Genomic DNA, 18,389 nt, shown 5'->3' with positions numbered 1-18,389 from the left:
AATACATAAGGATGATTGATATTAATTTTGAAATGCATTAAAAAACTTATACTGACAAAGTTCTCATCTATTTTATTGATTTTTAGAGAGAGAGGAAGGGAAAGAGAAACATTTTTGTGAGAGAAATATAGGTTAACTGAGGATTGAACCCGAAACCTAGGTATGTGCCCTGACCGGGAATCAAACCCGCAACCTTTTAGTGTATGGGACAACACAAAAACCAACCGAGTCATCTGGCCTAGGCTGAAATGCAATTGTTTAATGTGGCTAGGCTCTCTAGCCTACTCTGGTTAGAGTATTTTTATATTCCAGAATATTTGTATTTGAATATTTTAAAACTGTCCTTAGTAAATTCTACTTTATATTGTTTCTATTAACATAATGCAATGGTGCTTCATAATTACATTGTTCATCATCCAAATTTTTCACCTACCCATTACAAATACATGGAAAAGAAAGAGCACATGGAGTGGCACTATGAAAATATATCTGACACACAACTAAGGAAGGAAGCTAAATGTCAGACTATCCTACTACTTATGTAACACATGTGCCTATATTTTTAGAACCAGACGGGTTTGCCTCATTAAGCATACCTAAAATGAAAAATCTGTATTTTCAGCCCTGGCCAGTTTGGCTCAGTGGATAGAGTGTTGGCCTGTGGACCAAAGGGTCCCGGGTTCGATTCTGATCAAAGGCACATGCCTGGGTCGCAGGCTTGATCCTCACTAGGGGACGTGCAGGAGGCGGCAGATCCATGATTCTCTCTCATGGATGATGTTTCTATCTCTCTCCCTCCCTCTCTGAAATCAATAATAATATATTAAAAAGAAAAACCTGTATTTTCAGTAAAAGTAATCTAATCACTTTACAGAAAAGATTCAAAAGAATGAGCTCATTGTACTCTATCATTTGAATGTTAGATTTTCCAAGAGAATATTGATTTATTTTAGAAGAAACATCTCCAAATCTGTGATCAACGAAGCACCCAATATTATAAATATAATAATATTTACTGGGGGCCAAAAATACTGATTTATCTTAGAAATAGGAGGTAGCTTCATTTCGAGATCAGTTTAGCTTAGAACATTAAAAGAACTTAAAAAGTCTAAAACTAAACAGTATTCAAAAACATGCTCTGGTTGGGTGGCTCTGCTGGTTGGAGTGTCATCTTGTACAACAAAGGGTTGCAGGTTCGATTCCCGGTCAGGGCACAAACCTAGGTTTCGGGTTCTATCCCCAGTCAGGGCCCATACAGGAGGCATGATCTTTCTTTTTCTCTCTTTCCTTTCCTCTCTAAAATCAATAAAAACAACCCCAGCTGGTTTGGCTCAGTGGATGCAGGGCTGGCCTGTGGACTGAAGAGTCCCGGGTTCGATTCCGGTCAAGGGCACATACCCAGGTTGCGGGCTCAATCCCCAGTAGGGGCCGTGCAGAAGGCAGCTGATCAATGATTCTTTCTCATCATTGATGTTTCTAGCTCTCCCCCCTTCTCTGAAATCAACAAAAATATATTTAAAAAATAACACTTTTAAAAATCAATAAAAATGTATCCTTGGGTGAGGATTCATTATAATTTTATTAATTTATTAATTAATTAATTTATTTTTTTGGTCACTCCTCACCCAAGTATATTTTTCCATTGATTTTTAGAGAGAGGGAAAGAAAAGAGAGAAACACATTGCTTGGTCGCCTCCCACATACATGAGCCTTGACCAGGGCCCGGGCCTGGAAGGAGCCCGCAACCAAGATAAGTGCCCTTGACTGGAATCAAACCCAGGACCCTTTGGTCTCCAAGTGGAAATTCTACCACTGAGTCAAACCGGCAAGGGCTCTTGGGTGAGGATTTTTTAAAAACACAATAAATTAAGCATCACACCTTTTAAAGTTTTTTAAACTCCAATTTTTCATTAACTAAAATGAAATAGAAATGTTTTCCCTTTATTAAATGGTTGGGCTCCCTATGAACTGTTCAGAGTAATCACTCAGTTGTGTGTAAGTTATTCTCCACCCCAATCCAGAACCAACAGAATCTGACAAACACCATAACAATTATTCCTTTACTCACTTGGCATCAAGGCTTGGAAAAAACTCTGGCTGTCTATTATCTATCCATCAAATACTTCAACAATAATAGAGGAAGTCCTTTGAGGATCCGGAAACAATCAACAGAAGCAAACAGGCAGCTCAACAAAGTCTTTTGAGTATCTACTGGAGTTCATTCATTATCCAGTTCCTATTTGCTCTTTTGCAAACACAGCAGCTTTTCTTCATATATAATTCAATTCAGGTGCTACAAAGTCATATACTTTTAGGTCTCTGTCACTGGTTCTGTAACATTTCCATTAGTAAGAAATCAAAGAGTTATATCTCAATCTGCCATTTCCTCTGAATTCCTAAATAGAACATCAGTGCTTATGCACTTTAAACAAGTAAGAGTTTATTATATACTAGAGGCCTGATGCATAAAATTCGTGCAAGGGGCTCTGTTCCCCACTGCAGTGGCGGCTGCCTCTGCCTTGGCCCCCCCGCCGCAGTGGCTTCATCCAGAAGGACATTGGGTCTAATTAGCATATTATGCTTTTATTATTAGAAATAGCCATAATCTCCATGGATATTACATTTTTATCAATAGAAACAAATTAAAACAAAACTTGCTTCCCAAGTTTTACAATACCAACTGAAGAATATAAAGATATCATAACCAGACTAGGTCCGAGAGCCAAGGCACACTAAAAAATACATTATGAAATGAATACCTATCATTCTTGTATATTTCTCAACGCAGGAAATGCTTAGTAACAATGTCTGTTAATGAGTGCTCATTTATAGGATTAATTTACAGACTTTATCCAAAGATAAAACCTCACAGTCTTTGAATAACTTAATTTTAATATTGTCGATCTCAGGCACTGACCCTAATTTCAACTTCCTCAATCAAGAGCTAAAAATACGATTCTAATGAAACATAAAAGAACAAAAACATGAAACCCTCACAGCATCAAAAATGAGACCAATTAGCCCTGGCCAGGTTAGAGCATTGGCTTGAGGACTAAAGGGTCGAGGGTTTGATTTCTGGTCAAGGTCGAGATTATAGGCTCCATCCCAGTTGCAGGTTCCATCCCGGCCCCGTCAGGGAGACCAATTGAAACCAATGTATTAAATCTATATTAAAAACTTACTTTTCTTGCTGCACACCTAAACTAATATAAAATATTGACTGTCAACTGTAATTGAAAAAACAAACCACTTTTCCTAATTTTCCAAAACTTTAATTTTGAACAAGTATAGGTCAGATCTCATGAAATCTAAATTTATGGGAGGAATCCAAAATTTTACACTGCCATTTTGTTGTAACAAATTCCTTGACAGGAAGGGTTCAGGCTGGTGATCTCATATAGGGATTTTGCTACAATATCTACTGTATGTAATGATATCTAACATGTAGGAAAATGCATTTCTCCTATATAAGAGAATGAAACATGTTTTCAATTAGCACACCAATTATTTGTTTGTAATTGGATACTTAAAATAGTTTCCTATTAAATTATTCAAATGCTTTGAGTGAAATCTTAGAGTACTAGTAAAATCCTTATCTATGTAAAGCAAAGATAAAACAAGTCTCCATGGCCAAAACCGGTTTGGCTCAGTGGATAGAGCGTCGGCCTGCGGACTGAAAGGTCTTAGGTTCGATTCCGGTCAAGGGCATATACCTGGGTTGCGGGCACATCCCCAGTAGGAGATGTGCAGGAGACAGCTGATCGATGTTTCTCTCTCATTGATGTTTCTAACTCTCTATCTCTCTCCCTTCCTCTCTGTAAAAAATCAATAAAATATATTAAAAAAAAAAACAAAAAAAAACAAGTCTCCATGAATGAAACCAATCTAATGGGCAAAAAAGTTCATTACTATAATTATGAAATATATACAACCAATTAAATTTATATCAGGCTGTATTGTGTGCTGTGAAAAACATAACAGTATTATATAGACTTAATTTTTATTCCTAAGGATTTTATTCCTAAAAAATATGACTAAGATCAAAGTAAAATGTAGTTGGTAAATACTAACATAGGTATCACATGCTGAATGGCATATACTATAGATAACTTTTTCAAGCTATATTCCCCTCTTGGAGGTGTTCCAGGCTGCCTCAAGAACAAAGAAAAGACAAAGAAGCCACTTAACAATTTTATGAGTGACTAAGGTAATAAAAAAATACCCTGATAAAAGAACAAAATTAAAAAACCATTAGAAAAAAAATACATACAATGCAGAAGTCCAAGTAAGAAAGTTGAACTGTATTTCTATATTGTTTAAAAATAAAATTTAGCCGAAACCGGTTTGGCTCAGTGGATGGAGCGTCGGCCTGCGGACTGAAGGGTCCCGGGTTCGATTCCGGTCAGGGGCATGTATCTGGGTTGCGGGCATATCCCCAGTGGGAGATGTGCAGGAGGCAGCTGATCGATGTTTCTCTCTCATCGATGTTTCTAACTCTCTATCTCTCTCCCTTCCTCTCTGTAAAAAATCAATAAAATATATTAAAAAAATAAAATAAAATAAAATTTAAATTTGAAAGGGTCTACTACATAAGTAGCACATTAAAGATAAAGGATACCAAAGGGGTTATGGGAGTACAAAAGTGAAAAAAAGGCCAAATTACTATTTAGTTGTACACTATGTTTCAACGACACTTGCTCCTATAAGGAATGTAGATGGTTGAGTACCAATTCCAATTCTATCAATAATTATATAACATTAAGTTATTTAGTTTTTTTAAATTTTATTATTGATTTTTGAGAGAGAAAGAGAGTAGGAGGGAGAGGGAAGGCAGAGAGGGGGGAAGAGAGGGAGGGAGGGAGGGAGGGAAGGAGGGAAGGAGGGAAGGGGGAGAGGGGGAGAGAGGGAGAGAGAGAGACATCAATTCTTTGTTCCACCTCCTCATACATTCATTGGTTGATTCCTATATGGATCTCAATCAGGAATCAAGCCTGCAACCTTGCTGCATCAGGATGACACTCCAGTCAACTGAACTACCCAGCCAGGGGAGTAATTTAGGGTTTTTTGTTTTTGTTAATCCTCACCAGAGGATATTTTTTCCATTTTTTTCTCCTTTTAAAGAATTAGCATAAACCAATATGAAGAAACTTTTAGCAAGGCACAGATGGAGGACAAATTACTTCTTTGTTCAAGTATAAACAATGTGCTCAACCTTTCCACATCCTTCACTTGTGCAACCATTCCCATCAATAAATCTCTCAGTAAATATTAAATACTGTCTATGTGATGGAGAGAAAAAGGGTCAAGGAGGGAGGACAAACACTGTTCAAAATTAGACATAAAGCAAAACCAAAAACAGAATATAGCAATTATTTCTCCTTAATAACCTCACCCAAGCACCTAAAATGGTGTGTTGCTAGTTACATAGTTTTAGCAACTGGATCCAAGAATTCTACATTCCTTTACAAAGTATCTGGGTATCTAATAGTTACAATTATTTTGCTTATGATGGCAGCAAAATACAGATGAACATCCGAAGAAACAATAGCTAACCTTGAAAAGAATCAAGTATTTTTCCTACGTGCACAATAGATAGAATAATCTATAAACTATAAAGATTTTGGCAAACAGCTGAAGAACACTTACTTCTGTTCCAATTCCAGGTTGCATGCCAGAGTACACACTGTCTGGTGGAGGACCACCATACTTCCTCTGTCCTGTGGTTACATCCAGAGTATAACCAGTCCTCTCAAGCAAGGCCTAAAGGTAATTATACATCTGTTTATACTTGAATATTAAATATCACACATAAATCAGTATATTATTTCCCAAAAGGTACTCCAACCTGTTAGACTATGTATTTTATAATTAGGAAAAAATAAAAATAAAAGAGACTAAATTCACATTGGTTCCTCTCATACATGCTGCTCCCACTTTATTTTACTTCTCCTTTCCATACATTTATGGAAAGTTATAGGCAAATTAAGTCTCTAAGGCAGCCGTGGGCAAACTACGGCCCGCGGGCCGGATCTGGCCCATTTGAAATGAATAAAACTATTGAAAAAAAAGACCGTACCCTTTTATGTAATGATGTTTACTTTGAATTTATATTAGTTCACACAAACACTCCATCCATGCTTTTGTTCCGGCCCTCCGGTCCAGTTTAAGAACCCAGTCAAAAAGTTTGCCCACCCCTGCTCTAAGGACTCGCCACTTTTTTGTTAGGAGACTAGAAATAGGGGGAAAGGATTATTAAAAATTCTATGTAAGCTGACCTGAGACTACCAATTCGTACTTCATACCACAGTATTTCTCATTTTGCACCCCCTCTACTTCAATTAGACTTCCTTACTTGTTCCCTCCACCAGTGATTCTTTTCAAATAACGTGTTCTCTATCCTTAAAAAAATCAAAAGTCCTGTCCAACTGGTGTGGCGCAGTGGATGAGTGCCGACCTAGGAACCAGGAGCTCACGGTTCGATTCCCAGTCAGGGCACATGCCAGGTTGCAGACTCAATTCCCAGTAGGGACGTGTAGGAGGCAGCCAACCAATGATCCCATATCTCTCTCCCTCTCCCCTCCTCTCCAAAAATCAATAAATATAAATATATATATATTGAAAATCAAAAGTCCTACCATGCAGCTTATCCCATTTACTATTTCTGACATCTTCACTCTTTCTATTGTACTCAAATAATTTAACCTGTTTTATTTGGTCTTTTGTTTTGTATTCCTGTTACACCACAAGCTCTTTAAGAACCAGACAATTTCTCCAGGGTGGTGGGCCTTATGGTCTCCAAGGAATAAGAGCCCCCTGGACTACCAGCCCCAGCAAGAGGAAGAGGCCGTCAGCTGCTGGGGAGCCCTTGCCCCAGATCAATCTTCCAATACACTGAGAATCTCCTGACCAGAGTTTCCATCCCAGACCCCCTGAAGAAGGGGAGGGGCTTAGGTAGCCCTACCTTGTTGTGCACCATCAATAAAGCTCACTGTACCAAAAAAAAAAAAAAGTGCCAAACCGGTTTGGCTCAGTGGATACAGCGTCGGCCTGCGGACTGAAAGGTCCCAGGTTCGATTCCGGTCAAGGGCATGTACCCTGGTTGCGGGCACATCCCCAGTAGGTGTGCAGGAGGTAGCCGGTCGATGTTTCTCTCTCATCAATGTTTCTAACTCTCTATCCCTCTCCCTTCCTCTCTGTAAAAAATCAATCAAATATATTTAAAAAAAAAAAAAAAAGAAGAACCAGGCAATTTCTCATAGAGCATAGATTCAAAATATTTGGCAATTACCAAATGAATATACTCAGGTTTCAAAAAACAAAGGAAACCTCATGTTTCCTAATTCCCAACCTTCCTCACAACATTATATTAGGTATTTAAGGGAAATCATAAAAAAGAAAATAATGTCCGTGCCCTAAAGGTTGTGCTTATATGAAAGGCCTACAGAACGAAGACACAATGAGAAAAAAAGAAATGCAATCTATCTAGAAAGGGGAGTTTTACACTTCATGGTTTTAAAATTATACAATGTCAGGGCAATAAGAGATATTAGACATCAACAAGTTCAGTGGTTTTCAAAAATACCTTTGGAAAAACCCTAGGATACCAGTTTCCTTAGACCTTCCATTCTTTTACCTTTGACTCAAATAGAGCTGCTCTACTTTTAAACATAGAAATACATGAAATATATTACATAATACATGCATAATATGTATATTACATATTAACACATGATGGTACTTGCATAATGTAATATACACATTATATATATAAAACATACAACTTATCAAGAGCAAATAGCTTTAGGGAAATAATATAGGCTTATTCAATGAACAGTAGTAAGTTTTAAAAAAACAATTATTACATCAAATCTATATATATAAAAGCCTAAGCAACCACCCGACCAGTAGCTATGATGTGCACTGACCACCAGGGGGCAGACGCTCCAACTAGTAGGTTAGCTTGCTGCTGTGGTCTGGCGAATAGGTACTGGGTGAGACAGGCAGGACACGCCTTGGACGAATCCATGCACCAGGCGATTTTGGTCCAATCCCCGCAGGCCAGGCTGAGGGACCCCACTGCACAAATCCAGGCACTGTGCCTCTAGTTTTCACATAATTATTTTTAAAATATTAAGCTTGGCTGGTGTGGCTCAGTTGGCTGAGTTACCAAGAGGTGCTGATTCAAATTCAGGTTGGGACTCATGCCAAGGATGCCAGTTCAATCCCCCGTAGGGGTATGCAGGAGGCAGCCAATCAATGATTCTCTCTCATCATTGATATTCTCTCTCTCTCTCTCTCTCTCCCTTCTTCTCTCTGCAATTAATAAAAATATATTTTTTTAAAAAGAAAAATGGGGTTATGCCCTTTTACAGATGAGGGAAAAGAGGTACAAAGGAGCACTTAGGTAAGCTAATTATATGGCAGAAACTACAATTTATATTTCCTACCTACCTAAAACTGTACAAACAACTTCAACATTAAATAACTAAACAACATCCATTTGTTTAAGGTTCACTGGTCTTTCACTAAATGCCCTATATTTAGCTTTCATAGCAGTTCATCTACTAGTATATAAAATAATAGTAATAGCCCTAACTGGTTTGGCTCAGTGGATAGAGCGTCGGCCTGTGGACTGAAAGGTCCCAGGTTCGAATCCAGTCAAGGGCATGTACCTGGGTTGCAGGCACATCCCCAGTTGGGGGTGTGCAGAAGGCAGCTGATCAATATTTCTCATCAATGTTTCTAACTCTCTATCCCTCTCCTTTCCTCTCTGTAAAAAATCAATAAAATATTTAAAAAATAAAATAATAGTAATAACATAGCCATAGCAAGTTTGGCTCAGTGGATAGAGCGTTGGCCTGCAGACTAAAAGTTCCAGGTTCAATTCCGGTCAAGGGCACATGCCCAGGTTTCGGGCTTGATTCCCATTAGAGGGCGTGCAAGAGGCAATCATTCAATGATTCTCGCTCATCGATGTTTCTCTCTCTCTCCCTCTCCCTTCCTCTCTGAAATCAATAAAAATATATTTTTAAAAAATGACTCATAGCCCTGACCAGTTTGGCTTGGTGGATGGAGTGTTGGCCTGCCGACTCAAGGGTCCCGGGTTCGATTCCGGTCAAGGGCATGTGTCTTGGTTGCGGGCGCATCCCCAGTGGGGAGTGTGCAGGAAGCGGCTGATCGATGTTTCTCTCTCATCGATGTTTCTAGCTCTTTATCCCTCTCTCTTCCTCTCTGTGAAGAATCAATAAAATATATATATATAAAAAAAATGACTCATAGTTATATGTTTTTGCTACATTCCAGGTATTATTCTAAGCAGTTTCAATATCTTAATTCCTTTAATTCTTACAACTCTGTGAGGTAGGCATGATTACTATTCCCAGTTTATAAGTAAACTGAGGTAAATAAAACTCAAAAATGAGAAAAGCAGTTATAAAAACACTTTTACCAAGAGAAAAGAAACAAAGTGGCTCTAGCTGATTTGGCTCAGTGGATAGAGCATCGGCCTGCTGACTGAAGGGTCCTGGGTTCAATTCTGGTCAACCATACATGCTCAGGTTGCGGTCTCGATCCCCAGTAGGGGGCGTGCAGGAGGCAGCCAACCGGTGATTCTCTCTCATCAATGATGTTTTTATCTCTCTCTCCTTCTCCCTTCCTCTCTGAAATCAATAAAAATGTATGTTTTTTAAAAGAAACAAACAAAGTGCTTGGAAATAAAATGAACCAGAAACATGACTGGATCAATCCAAAAAACTGTTATAGGAAACATCAATAAATATATATCACTCATAGCCCAAAGAACAAGGAATGAGGGAGAGTCTTGAATCAGAGTTCTTCACCAAACATACGATTAATCTTCGCCTCCAAAATTCTTATGTAATTTTCCCTAAGTTATTTCATTTCTAAACACTAATATTTTTAAAAACTGGAACAGTAATGTCAACCAGCATGGCTCAGCGGTTGAGCACTGACCTATGAACCAGGAGGTCACGGTTTGATTCCCAGTCAAAGCACATGCCTGGGTTGCAAGCTCGATCCCCAACAGGGGGTGAGCAAGAGGCAGCTGATGGATGATTCTCTCTTGTCACTGATGTTTCTATCTCCCTCTCCCTCTCTGAAATCAATAAAAATATATATACTAGGGGCCCGGTGCATGAAATTCATGCATGGGGGGGGGGGGGTTTTGGGGGGGGACAGAGGGGGAGGAGTGGATCCCTCAACCTGACCTGCACCCTTTCCAATGTGGGAGCCCTCAGGGGATGTCCTACTGACAGCTTAGGCCTGCTCCCTGTGGTTCTCTGATCTCTGCGGACCTGCCTGCTTGATGCCACCGCAGGCCCTGGTGTCTGCTCTCTATGGGGGCCTGCTTGCCCTTCGCCACTGGGGCCAGGGGCAAGCAGGGCCCTGCTGTCTGCTCCCCCGCAGTCTGCTGTCTGCTTGCTCGCTGCGGAGGACATTCCCACCCCATCCCCAGCTGCTTGCGCACGCACGCCGGCTCAAAGTGCCTGAGTCCCCAGGATGTTCCTGCCACGCCCCCGGCCGCTCAGCGCCTGCGTGTGTAGGCCCAGAGTGGCTGGAGGCATTCTGGGACCCCAGTTGCTCCAGGCCTACAGGCTCAGAGCAACCTGGCTCCCGAGGACACCTGTTCCCGGGATGCAGGCCACTTGGCGCCGGTGTGCCGGCAAGCAGCTGCCCCACCGTCAGCCGCTCAGTGCCTGTGTATGCAAATTAACCCACCATCTTTGTTGGGTTAATTTGCATGCTCACTCCTGTTGGCTGGTGGGCATTGTGAAGTGACAGTCAATTTGCATCTTTCTCTTTTATTAGTGTAGAATATATATATTTTTTTAAGTATTCAATCTCATCATTAATTTGATTTCATTATCAAGTCAAGTTTTACCTTGATCTTTGCTTCATCAGGTCCCTTTGTAGACTCTTGCACCTTGCTTCCTTGTTTCTCCCTTTGCCTGTAGGTCTTCATAACTCCACATAAAAATGCACTTTTGTTCTAGAACAGGCAAGTAATTCAATGAAAAAGAATTACCAGGAATCGTTGAAGGGTCAAATACATATGAAATTTAATTTCAGAAGACCAGAAGTTAAACAAAATATTTACTCATTTATTCACTCAATAAGTATTTGCTGAGTGGTTATTATGTGCCAGCGAATGGTGCAGAAAACAGCAAGACAGTCTTTCATTTGTTGATATTTAAATGCATCTGGACTATCTTTGCCACATGTTCGAAAACTATTTCTCCCACCTTCATTACTTCCCTTGAAGAAAATAAAACAGGATCAAATGATCCAAAATGTTTAAAATCTGAGCAATGTAAACAATAAAAAACCAGTAACAATTAGCAAACTTTGATTTTAAGTTTTTAAAGTAACTTACTACAAATAAAGGAGAGGAGGGACATTTTTTTACTTTATACTGTTTCTGAAAACTCTTTACCATAAACAGATTTTTCCTCCCTTAAACTGATTTTTTAAAAGAAGCAAAGGCAGCCTAACTGGCATGGCTTAGTGATGGAGTATCACCTATGAACCAGGAGGTCACGGTTTGATTCTGGGTCAGGGGACATGTCGGGTTTGTAGGCTCCATCCCCACTGTGGAGTGTGCAGACGGCAGCCAATTAATCAAATGATTCTCTCTCATCACTGATGTTTCTATCTCTCTCTCCCTTCTTCTCTGAAATCAATTTAAAATAAATAAATAAATAAATAAATAAAAGCAAAGGTAATCACAAACAAAAAAATACTACTACTCCACAGGAAAAACGTAATAGTAAAATAACTTCAGGTTATTAGTTATTCAAAGACGTTTCTGAGTAATAGCCTTACCTGAACATGTGATAAGTCGCTTTCCTTGAACTGTTGTAGTACAGACAGAGCTCCTTCTTCATTAAATTCCCTGAGAGCATCAATTGCTCTTTCATCAAGATCCACATAAGCTACCAATCCTATAAATCAAATTGAAAGGGGGTAACATTATTGCAACAAAAGGGATACTCTAATCTGTGCTATCAATGTTTAATCAAGAACAGTTCTATTCAATACTATCACTAACACACTACATTTTCATTTAACTATATGCATACGGGCAGCTATACAAATACTATATAGAAAGGTCAAGAGTTCAAATATGAAAATAAAAGATAAAATGTCAGTAACTACAAACATGAATTTTAATCATGTCTGAAATTATCCTTAGCTTTTCATATAGGGGTGTAAATATATCCCATAAAAAACATAAAAATCTTAACCCCATTTCCCACTGGTCAGAGGTTTAAGTCTTGGAAGTTAAATCTGATGTACACACATACAGATTAAGCATTAATATAACAAATTCTGGTTTATGTTAAGAGTGGTAACAACATACTGTATTTCCCAAGGATCAATCTTCAACTTATATGGACTGTTGTAGTTGTTGCTAACCACACAAGAGGTGGGGGGGTGAGGGGAGGGGGATAAGAAAGAACCACTTTTACTAAATAATTTATTCCGCTCTCCAAAAAGTATCAAAGGCTTTTCCTCCTCAGCACCAAAGATAACATGAAACACATTCGTTTATCTAAGCATCTACTTTGCTGCAGTCAGAATGTGGAAAGGCATAATTTTAAACTCTTCTACGAATTCAAGTGCAGCTTGATCAGTCAAATCTGAAAGTCGCATTTTAAGGCATTTTTTTTTTCTTCTGAAGTGTCAAGCTGAGATTTAAAAGATGCTGTGGCATTCACAACACTGTCAACAATGACAATTTTTTTCAAATGGCATTAAGGACTTACAAGTAAACTATACAGAAAATATACACTGCATTCTGTATATGTAGTATATTTAACTGCACACAGAACATCCACTAAGTTTCAAATATAATCACTTAAGCCTGTTAAGTGTTATATTTCCTCTCCATATATGTATAAGGAATATATTTCAGAATTGATCCTATGTAAAATAGAAATATTTGGCAGATTAAAACCCTAAGTCCATATGAACTAACATCAGAAGTGACTCCATTTGGTAAAACCAAAAAGAACTTTATTCCATACAGCAAATATATTTTAAATAAATGTAATGCCACTTGCAAAGGTACCTTTAGAAAACGTTGCCAGGATTTATTTTAAAAGCTCAAAATGAGCAACTCTAAATAATTGGAGTTTCCTTACTTAAATATTCCATATCACCACCCAGAGCCACACCTCAGGACACCCAGCAATCCATTCTATCAATCCAACCCTACACTTAAAACAATCAGCCTTTTATCAATAACAAAGCACTCTGCCAAGAGAGCATCTCTAAGCAGACCACTGCCAATTCTCTATGGCAGAACGTCACAGAAAGTTCCTGAGGACTGATTTTCAAATGGGACCATCACTCAGGAATAATTTTTAGATGTCATTTTAATGTCTGAAATTATCCTTAGCTTTTCATATTTAAAATAAATTTTAAGGACAAAAAAACCCCACACCACTACAAGTTACTATGGTACTTAAGACACATTATTGAGACAATTCAATTCTCTCTCCCAAAATCTGGATAGGCACACAAAACACTGAGGAAGGAAGTTTCCATCCATGGCCTCAAAGGGGGAAGATACGTTTATTTTGAACAACACTCTCTAAGGGTAAATATTTCTCTCCCTCTTTAGAACTTCAAACCACTTACAACCAACCATATTAAGATGTTCAAATTTGCTTAAGTACTTAACCAGGGGACTTCTAGATTTAAAAAAGCAGCTGTTACAAACCAAACACTTCCATATTACTGAGAGATGTGTGTTTCTATTTAATAGAAACTAGACAAGCACAAACTCTCAAGGAATCTGACATTTATTATCATTTCAGACAATACAGTCTAACCAATCCTCTTATTATGCCACCTAATCAGACCTAAGCTGATTTAACAATCACTTTAAGAAGCTAAAAGTAGAAAAGTAAAAGCAAAATGATGACTGATTTAAATTAAGGGAAAAAGTAAAATTTGATATGCTGAAACATACATTTTACTTGGTGGTAAATCTAAGACAAATTGATGCACTGTTCTGAAACAACTAAGACTGCATATTCAACACTAAGAAGGCTTCAAAATAATGAGATAAGAATATCAAAGTCAAACCCAATATGCCCTCAATGAAGGGAAAGTAACAAACATTCAGCTCTACATAGATCAGAAACAATAAGTATTATTTAACCTTAACAAAATCTATAAATTCAAAGTGGTTGCCCTCACTTTCATAACCAGTCAGAAACAAGAAATGCATATTATACCTGTCTGAAATATTTCATCAAGTCTTTCTGCCACCTTCTGTGGGAGGCCTGCCTCTATCAGTGTCTTGTAGTGTTCTGTGTGAGTTACACTGGAAGTATCCATTGGTTCTTCCTCTTCTTTTAACTGTACCGCATTACCATTCACCTGATTAGCCATTTTATTATGCTGCTGGAAAAAATTCAGGAGCTATATTACATTAAGCCAAAAATAACTAGTTTGTAGGACAATGCATGATTTATCTAAACTAATTTGTATACATGCTGCTAATAACCTCTATCAAAATAATATTTTATGCCTTTTGTGATGTATCTGACCTAAATTTGCAATAACAATCCTGTAAAACCATAGAAAATGTACATGGAAGCATTAGATCTTTAAGGAACTTCATGTACACTAAGTTAAATAAAGGCTTACATTTACTTAGGTAGAATCGCTGATTAACAAAAGCAGCTGTTGTGTCCTGACGAGTATATCAACAAATCACCAGAAAATCCTAAAAAGCCCCTCAGCACTCAATTCTTATACCGTTTTTTAAAGTTTGGTTTAAAAACATAATGAACACCCACACACCACTTTAGCAAGGTTTAAGAACATTCAAATTTTCCTAGCTCTACTTCAAATCCAAGATAGTATGAAATAAATGCCCTGCTGTCTCTGATTCAACACACTGGTAGTTTGGTTTCTCCGCCTCACATAAAACAAAACAAAAAAACACACAACTTGACATTATTTTTTGTTCTAAAATTAATTTACTATTCCCATTCACAGATTTAAAAGAAAAAATGACCAAGTTTAAAAGCTAAAAGATTGTTTAAGGCCACATAAAATAAAAGTGAGCTGTAATTGAGGTTGCTTCATATTAAAAAAATCATGAGTACATATTGAATTTTTCACATCAGTAAAATAAAGCTGCAAAAACATAATAAAGAATGGACAACTAATTTCTTCCAAATAATTTCAAAAAACATTACTTCACTAGGATAAACTTAGGTCAGCTGTCTCAGATTAACCTACCCAAATCATTTTGCATATTCAACCTGTATGTAATGTTGAAATGAACCAACTCCCTAAGAGAGAGATTAAATCGTAAAACCATACAAAGCCAGCCTCTATACTGCCTCAAGACAGAAAATTAAAGTTTGTCTGTGGTGAAATTACAATGTAATGAAGATAATAAGCATCAGAATATAGAAATTGCAACAAATACTGAAATAAAGGGCATGAAGGTGGATCTCAAGAAAAAAAACCTACTTTTACTGATGAAACTCAAGATACCTAGTCATCTATAAAGAAAATACAATTTTCCTAAAAGCACTAAAACTCCTAAGATAACCACACTTCCAGATTGCTTATCAAAGACTATGCAAAGGCACCGGGTGCCCGTTTTCTGACTTAAAGCAACTTTTTCATTTCAAAGTTCACTAATACTTAGTTGAAGTTAAAGAAAAAGTGAGGAAGATTGAGAGGAAGGAGGTACTAGATAGTAAGAAAGGGTTACAATGAAATGAGATAATATCATGACTTATGATTACAGATCATTATTAAGACTTGAGAGCCCACTAATGTTTATACAGGCACAGACTTGGTGGTTAAACTCTGGGTTGATAAATGTTTCTCAAGGCAAGCCTCAAATTCTGATGAACTGGCACACTTTTTTAAATGTTTTTGTTAACACTCAAAACTGGCACACTTTTGACCACACAAAATGACTTATAGTGTAAGATGAATACGTTTACTGATTAGTAACAACCTATTTCCATGAAGATGCATCCTAAAGTCCAAAGTCTCTTTGTGAATATATAGTTCTATTTTCCCATGCTCCCCGACCCCCAAATACGACCATAATAAGATCAGAACTCAAACGTTCTCATCAGCATCACAAGACCCTTACAGTATTGCATCTGGAAATACTATTAGTCACAGAAAGCAAGCAAATTTTTAACAGAAAAGTTCAATGAACATCTGTTAAGGTGGCATGTTTTTTAAAGTATATGTAAAGCAAAAAGACAAGCTGCATATTAAGGACAAGACAGAAATATTTATGGCTACTATTTTATTGCAAAGGCTCACTGCAAGTTGATCCAGAAATGGTTGAAATTTCCGACAACAACAAAAAATTGTAAACTTCAACCAAAAAATGTAAAGTAGATTCTAGAAAATAAAACCTTTCAGATCACGGAAACACCTTTCTCTTCAAACCAAATACCATGTGCTCATTAAAAAAAAAAAGAAAAAGACTTTTTTAGGTCACAGGAGACCACACCTAAAACTCTTAATGTCAATTCAACACAATGCCACACAGCCAAATTCTGATGCAGCAAATATACTAATGTAACTGTAGTCATTTGATCTCAGCGTTTTTGCAAAAAGCAAAAATTTCATTAAGATTTAAAAGGGCTGCTGGGAGATTTGGGAAGTCAGCACTAGCCCCTCCCTGGCTTTTGCTAAACATCTCTGTGCACATTCTTCACATGAAGAGACGGGTCGTGAAAGAACCAACGAGAGGAAAACTAACGGTTATCTCAGGGTTTAAGAGTCTCAAGCCCTTATCCTGCGACTGACTCATGAGACATACATTCAGCCTCTGGAAGACGGCAGAACCTCAAACAGGCAGCGCGAGAGGACCGGATCTTTCGAGAACCCAGTGGCTGTAAGTTTTAAATGTTGGCAATATGCTCAGAGAGAGAACCCCCGTGCCTATGAAGGGCGCCTAAAACATTCTTAGAATTACATATTTCAGGCGCCGCTTGACGCCTGTTTCACGGCCCCTAGTAGTCATTTTTTCCTTCAAATCTCGACTCGCATGCAGCATGGGGAGGGGGAAGAGGTTCCCTACACACGTCGGCCTTCGGCGTCCACTCCCACGAAAGTTTTTTCTCGGCTCAAATAGCCCGGGGTTTGCATCCCGCCCTCTGCCCACCCCACCCCCTCACGCCCGTCCGGACCATCAACACATCCCACTCCTGGCGAGGGCGGCTGGTGAGGGAGCGGGGCGGCTCCGGCAGGGAGAGGCGACGGGGCTGCGAGCGCCTTAGGCCGCCGGCCAGGCGGCCCGGCCGCGTGGAGCGGCGGGCGGAGGCGGGAAAAACACGGCCGACCGCGACAAGCCGCGGGAGGGCGCCCGGCGGGCCGGACCGCGGGCGGGAGGTCGGAGGGGCCGAGGGAGAATGAGGGAGGGCGAGGACGCGCCTCGCGGGGCTAGGCCCTCAGCTGTGCGGCGGGACGAAACAGAAGCCGCCCCCTACCCATCCCCATCCCCACCCCCACCCCGGGGCCTCGGTGCGATAAACGAAAACTGGGGACCGGGTGCCGAGCCCGGGTCGCGTCGAATCGGGGCTCCCGGCCCCTCCCCCCACGGGCCTGGGCGAGACTCACCCGGGAAGAGCAGGGGCCGGCGGCCAGGCCCGTGAGAATCAGCGCGAGGCGCTTTGAAAACGACTAGAAATGGCGCGCGCGCCACCCCCTCCCCCCGTCATGGACAGAGATGCGATCCCGGCAGCACGCGGGGTTTCCCGGAACTGCTTCCAGGGACTCCGAGTTGCCGGGCAATCACCTCGCTCAATGGCCTGAGAAGCAGCTCCGGCGACCAATGGGAGCAGGAAGAGGAGTATCCCGCTGGACCGCTCGGTAGCCAATCGATAGAGCCCTCGGCTGAACCAATGAGGTAACTCAGCGCCGCCGGCTGTGGCGCCTCCGGGGCGGGGGCAGAAACACAAAGGGGTCTGTGGTGAAGCCCGGGCTAGAGGCGAGTCTGCGGGGCACCAGGCCCTGAGGGCCGAGGCTCCTGCCAGCCAGCCTGCCGCTGACCGGAGGTCAAAAACCTAGGCCTCTCGCCTCGTGGCCGTCTCCGGAACCCCGCCCCCTCCGTCCCCGCGGGCCCGCTCCGTCGCGGCCCTCCCGCCCCTTCGCCAGGGCTGCCGCGTCCTGAATCCCCGCTAGCGGCGCCGCCACCGCTCGCACCAGACACGCCCACCGCCACGCGGTCGGGCCTCCCTTTAGGTCAGTGGTTCTCAACCTTCCTGACACCGCGACCCTTTCATACAGTTCCTCATGTTGTGGTGACCCCCAACCATAAAATTATTTTCGTGGCTACTTCATCACTGTAATTTTGCTACTGTTATGAA

The 18,389-nt window shown here is 40.2% G+C and overlaps 1 protein-coding gene across 5 annotated transcripts in view; it reads right to left on the bottom strand.

The window, feature by feature from the left end:
• Nucleotides 1-17,791, bottom strand: part of HNRNPR (heterogeneous nuclear ribonucleoprotein R) — a 36,761-nt gene extending 18,970 nt beyond the window's left edge. For 2 of the 5 annotated variants that reach the window (XM_081086912.1, XM_081086914.1), the window contains exons 1-4: nucleotides 17,641-17,791; nucleotides 11,842-11,960; nucleotides 10,901-11,008; nucleotides 5,647-5,760 (exon numbers count right to left, since the gene is read on the bottom strand). In XM_081086912.1, coding sequence (XP_080943038.1) covers nucleotides 5,647-5,760; nucleotides 10,901-10,981 — 195 coding nt within the window. In that variant the 5' untranslated portion in view covers nucleotides 10,982-11,008; nucleotides 11,842-11,960; nucleotides 17,641-17,791. Of the gene's footprint in view, nucleotides 1-5,646; nucleotides 5,761-10,900; nucleotides 11,009-11,116; nucleotides 11,275-11,841; nucleotides 11,961-14,264; nucleotides 14,434-17,640 lie in introns of all 5 variants that reach the window. The other 3 variants (XM_081086910.1, XM_081086911.1, XM_081086913.1) reach the window with 3 other exon arrangements.
• Between the last annotated feature and the right edge of the window lie 598 nt (nucleotides 17,792-18,389).

This window comes from Myotis nattereri, assembly GCF_964212035.1.
Source record: "Myotis nattereri genome assembly, chromosome: 3".
Lineage (NCBI taxonomy): Eukaryota > Metazoa > Chordata > Mammalia > Chiroptera > Vespertilionidae > Myotis > Myotis nattereri.
This window is presented reverse-complemented; position numbering and strand designations above follow the sequence as displayed.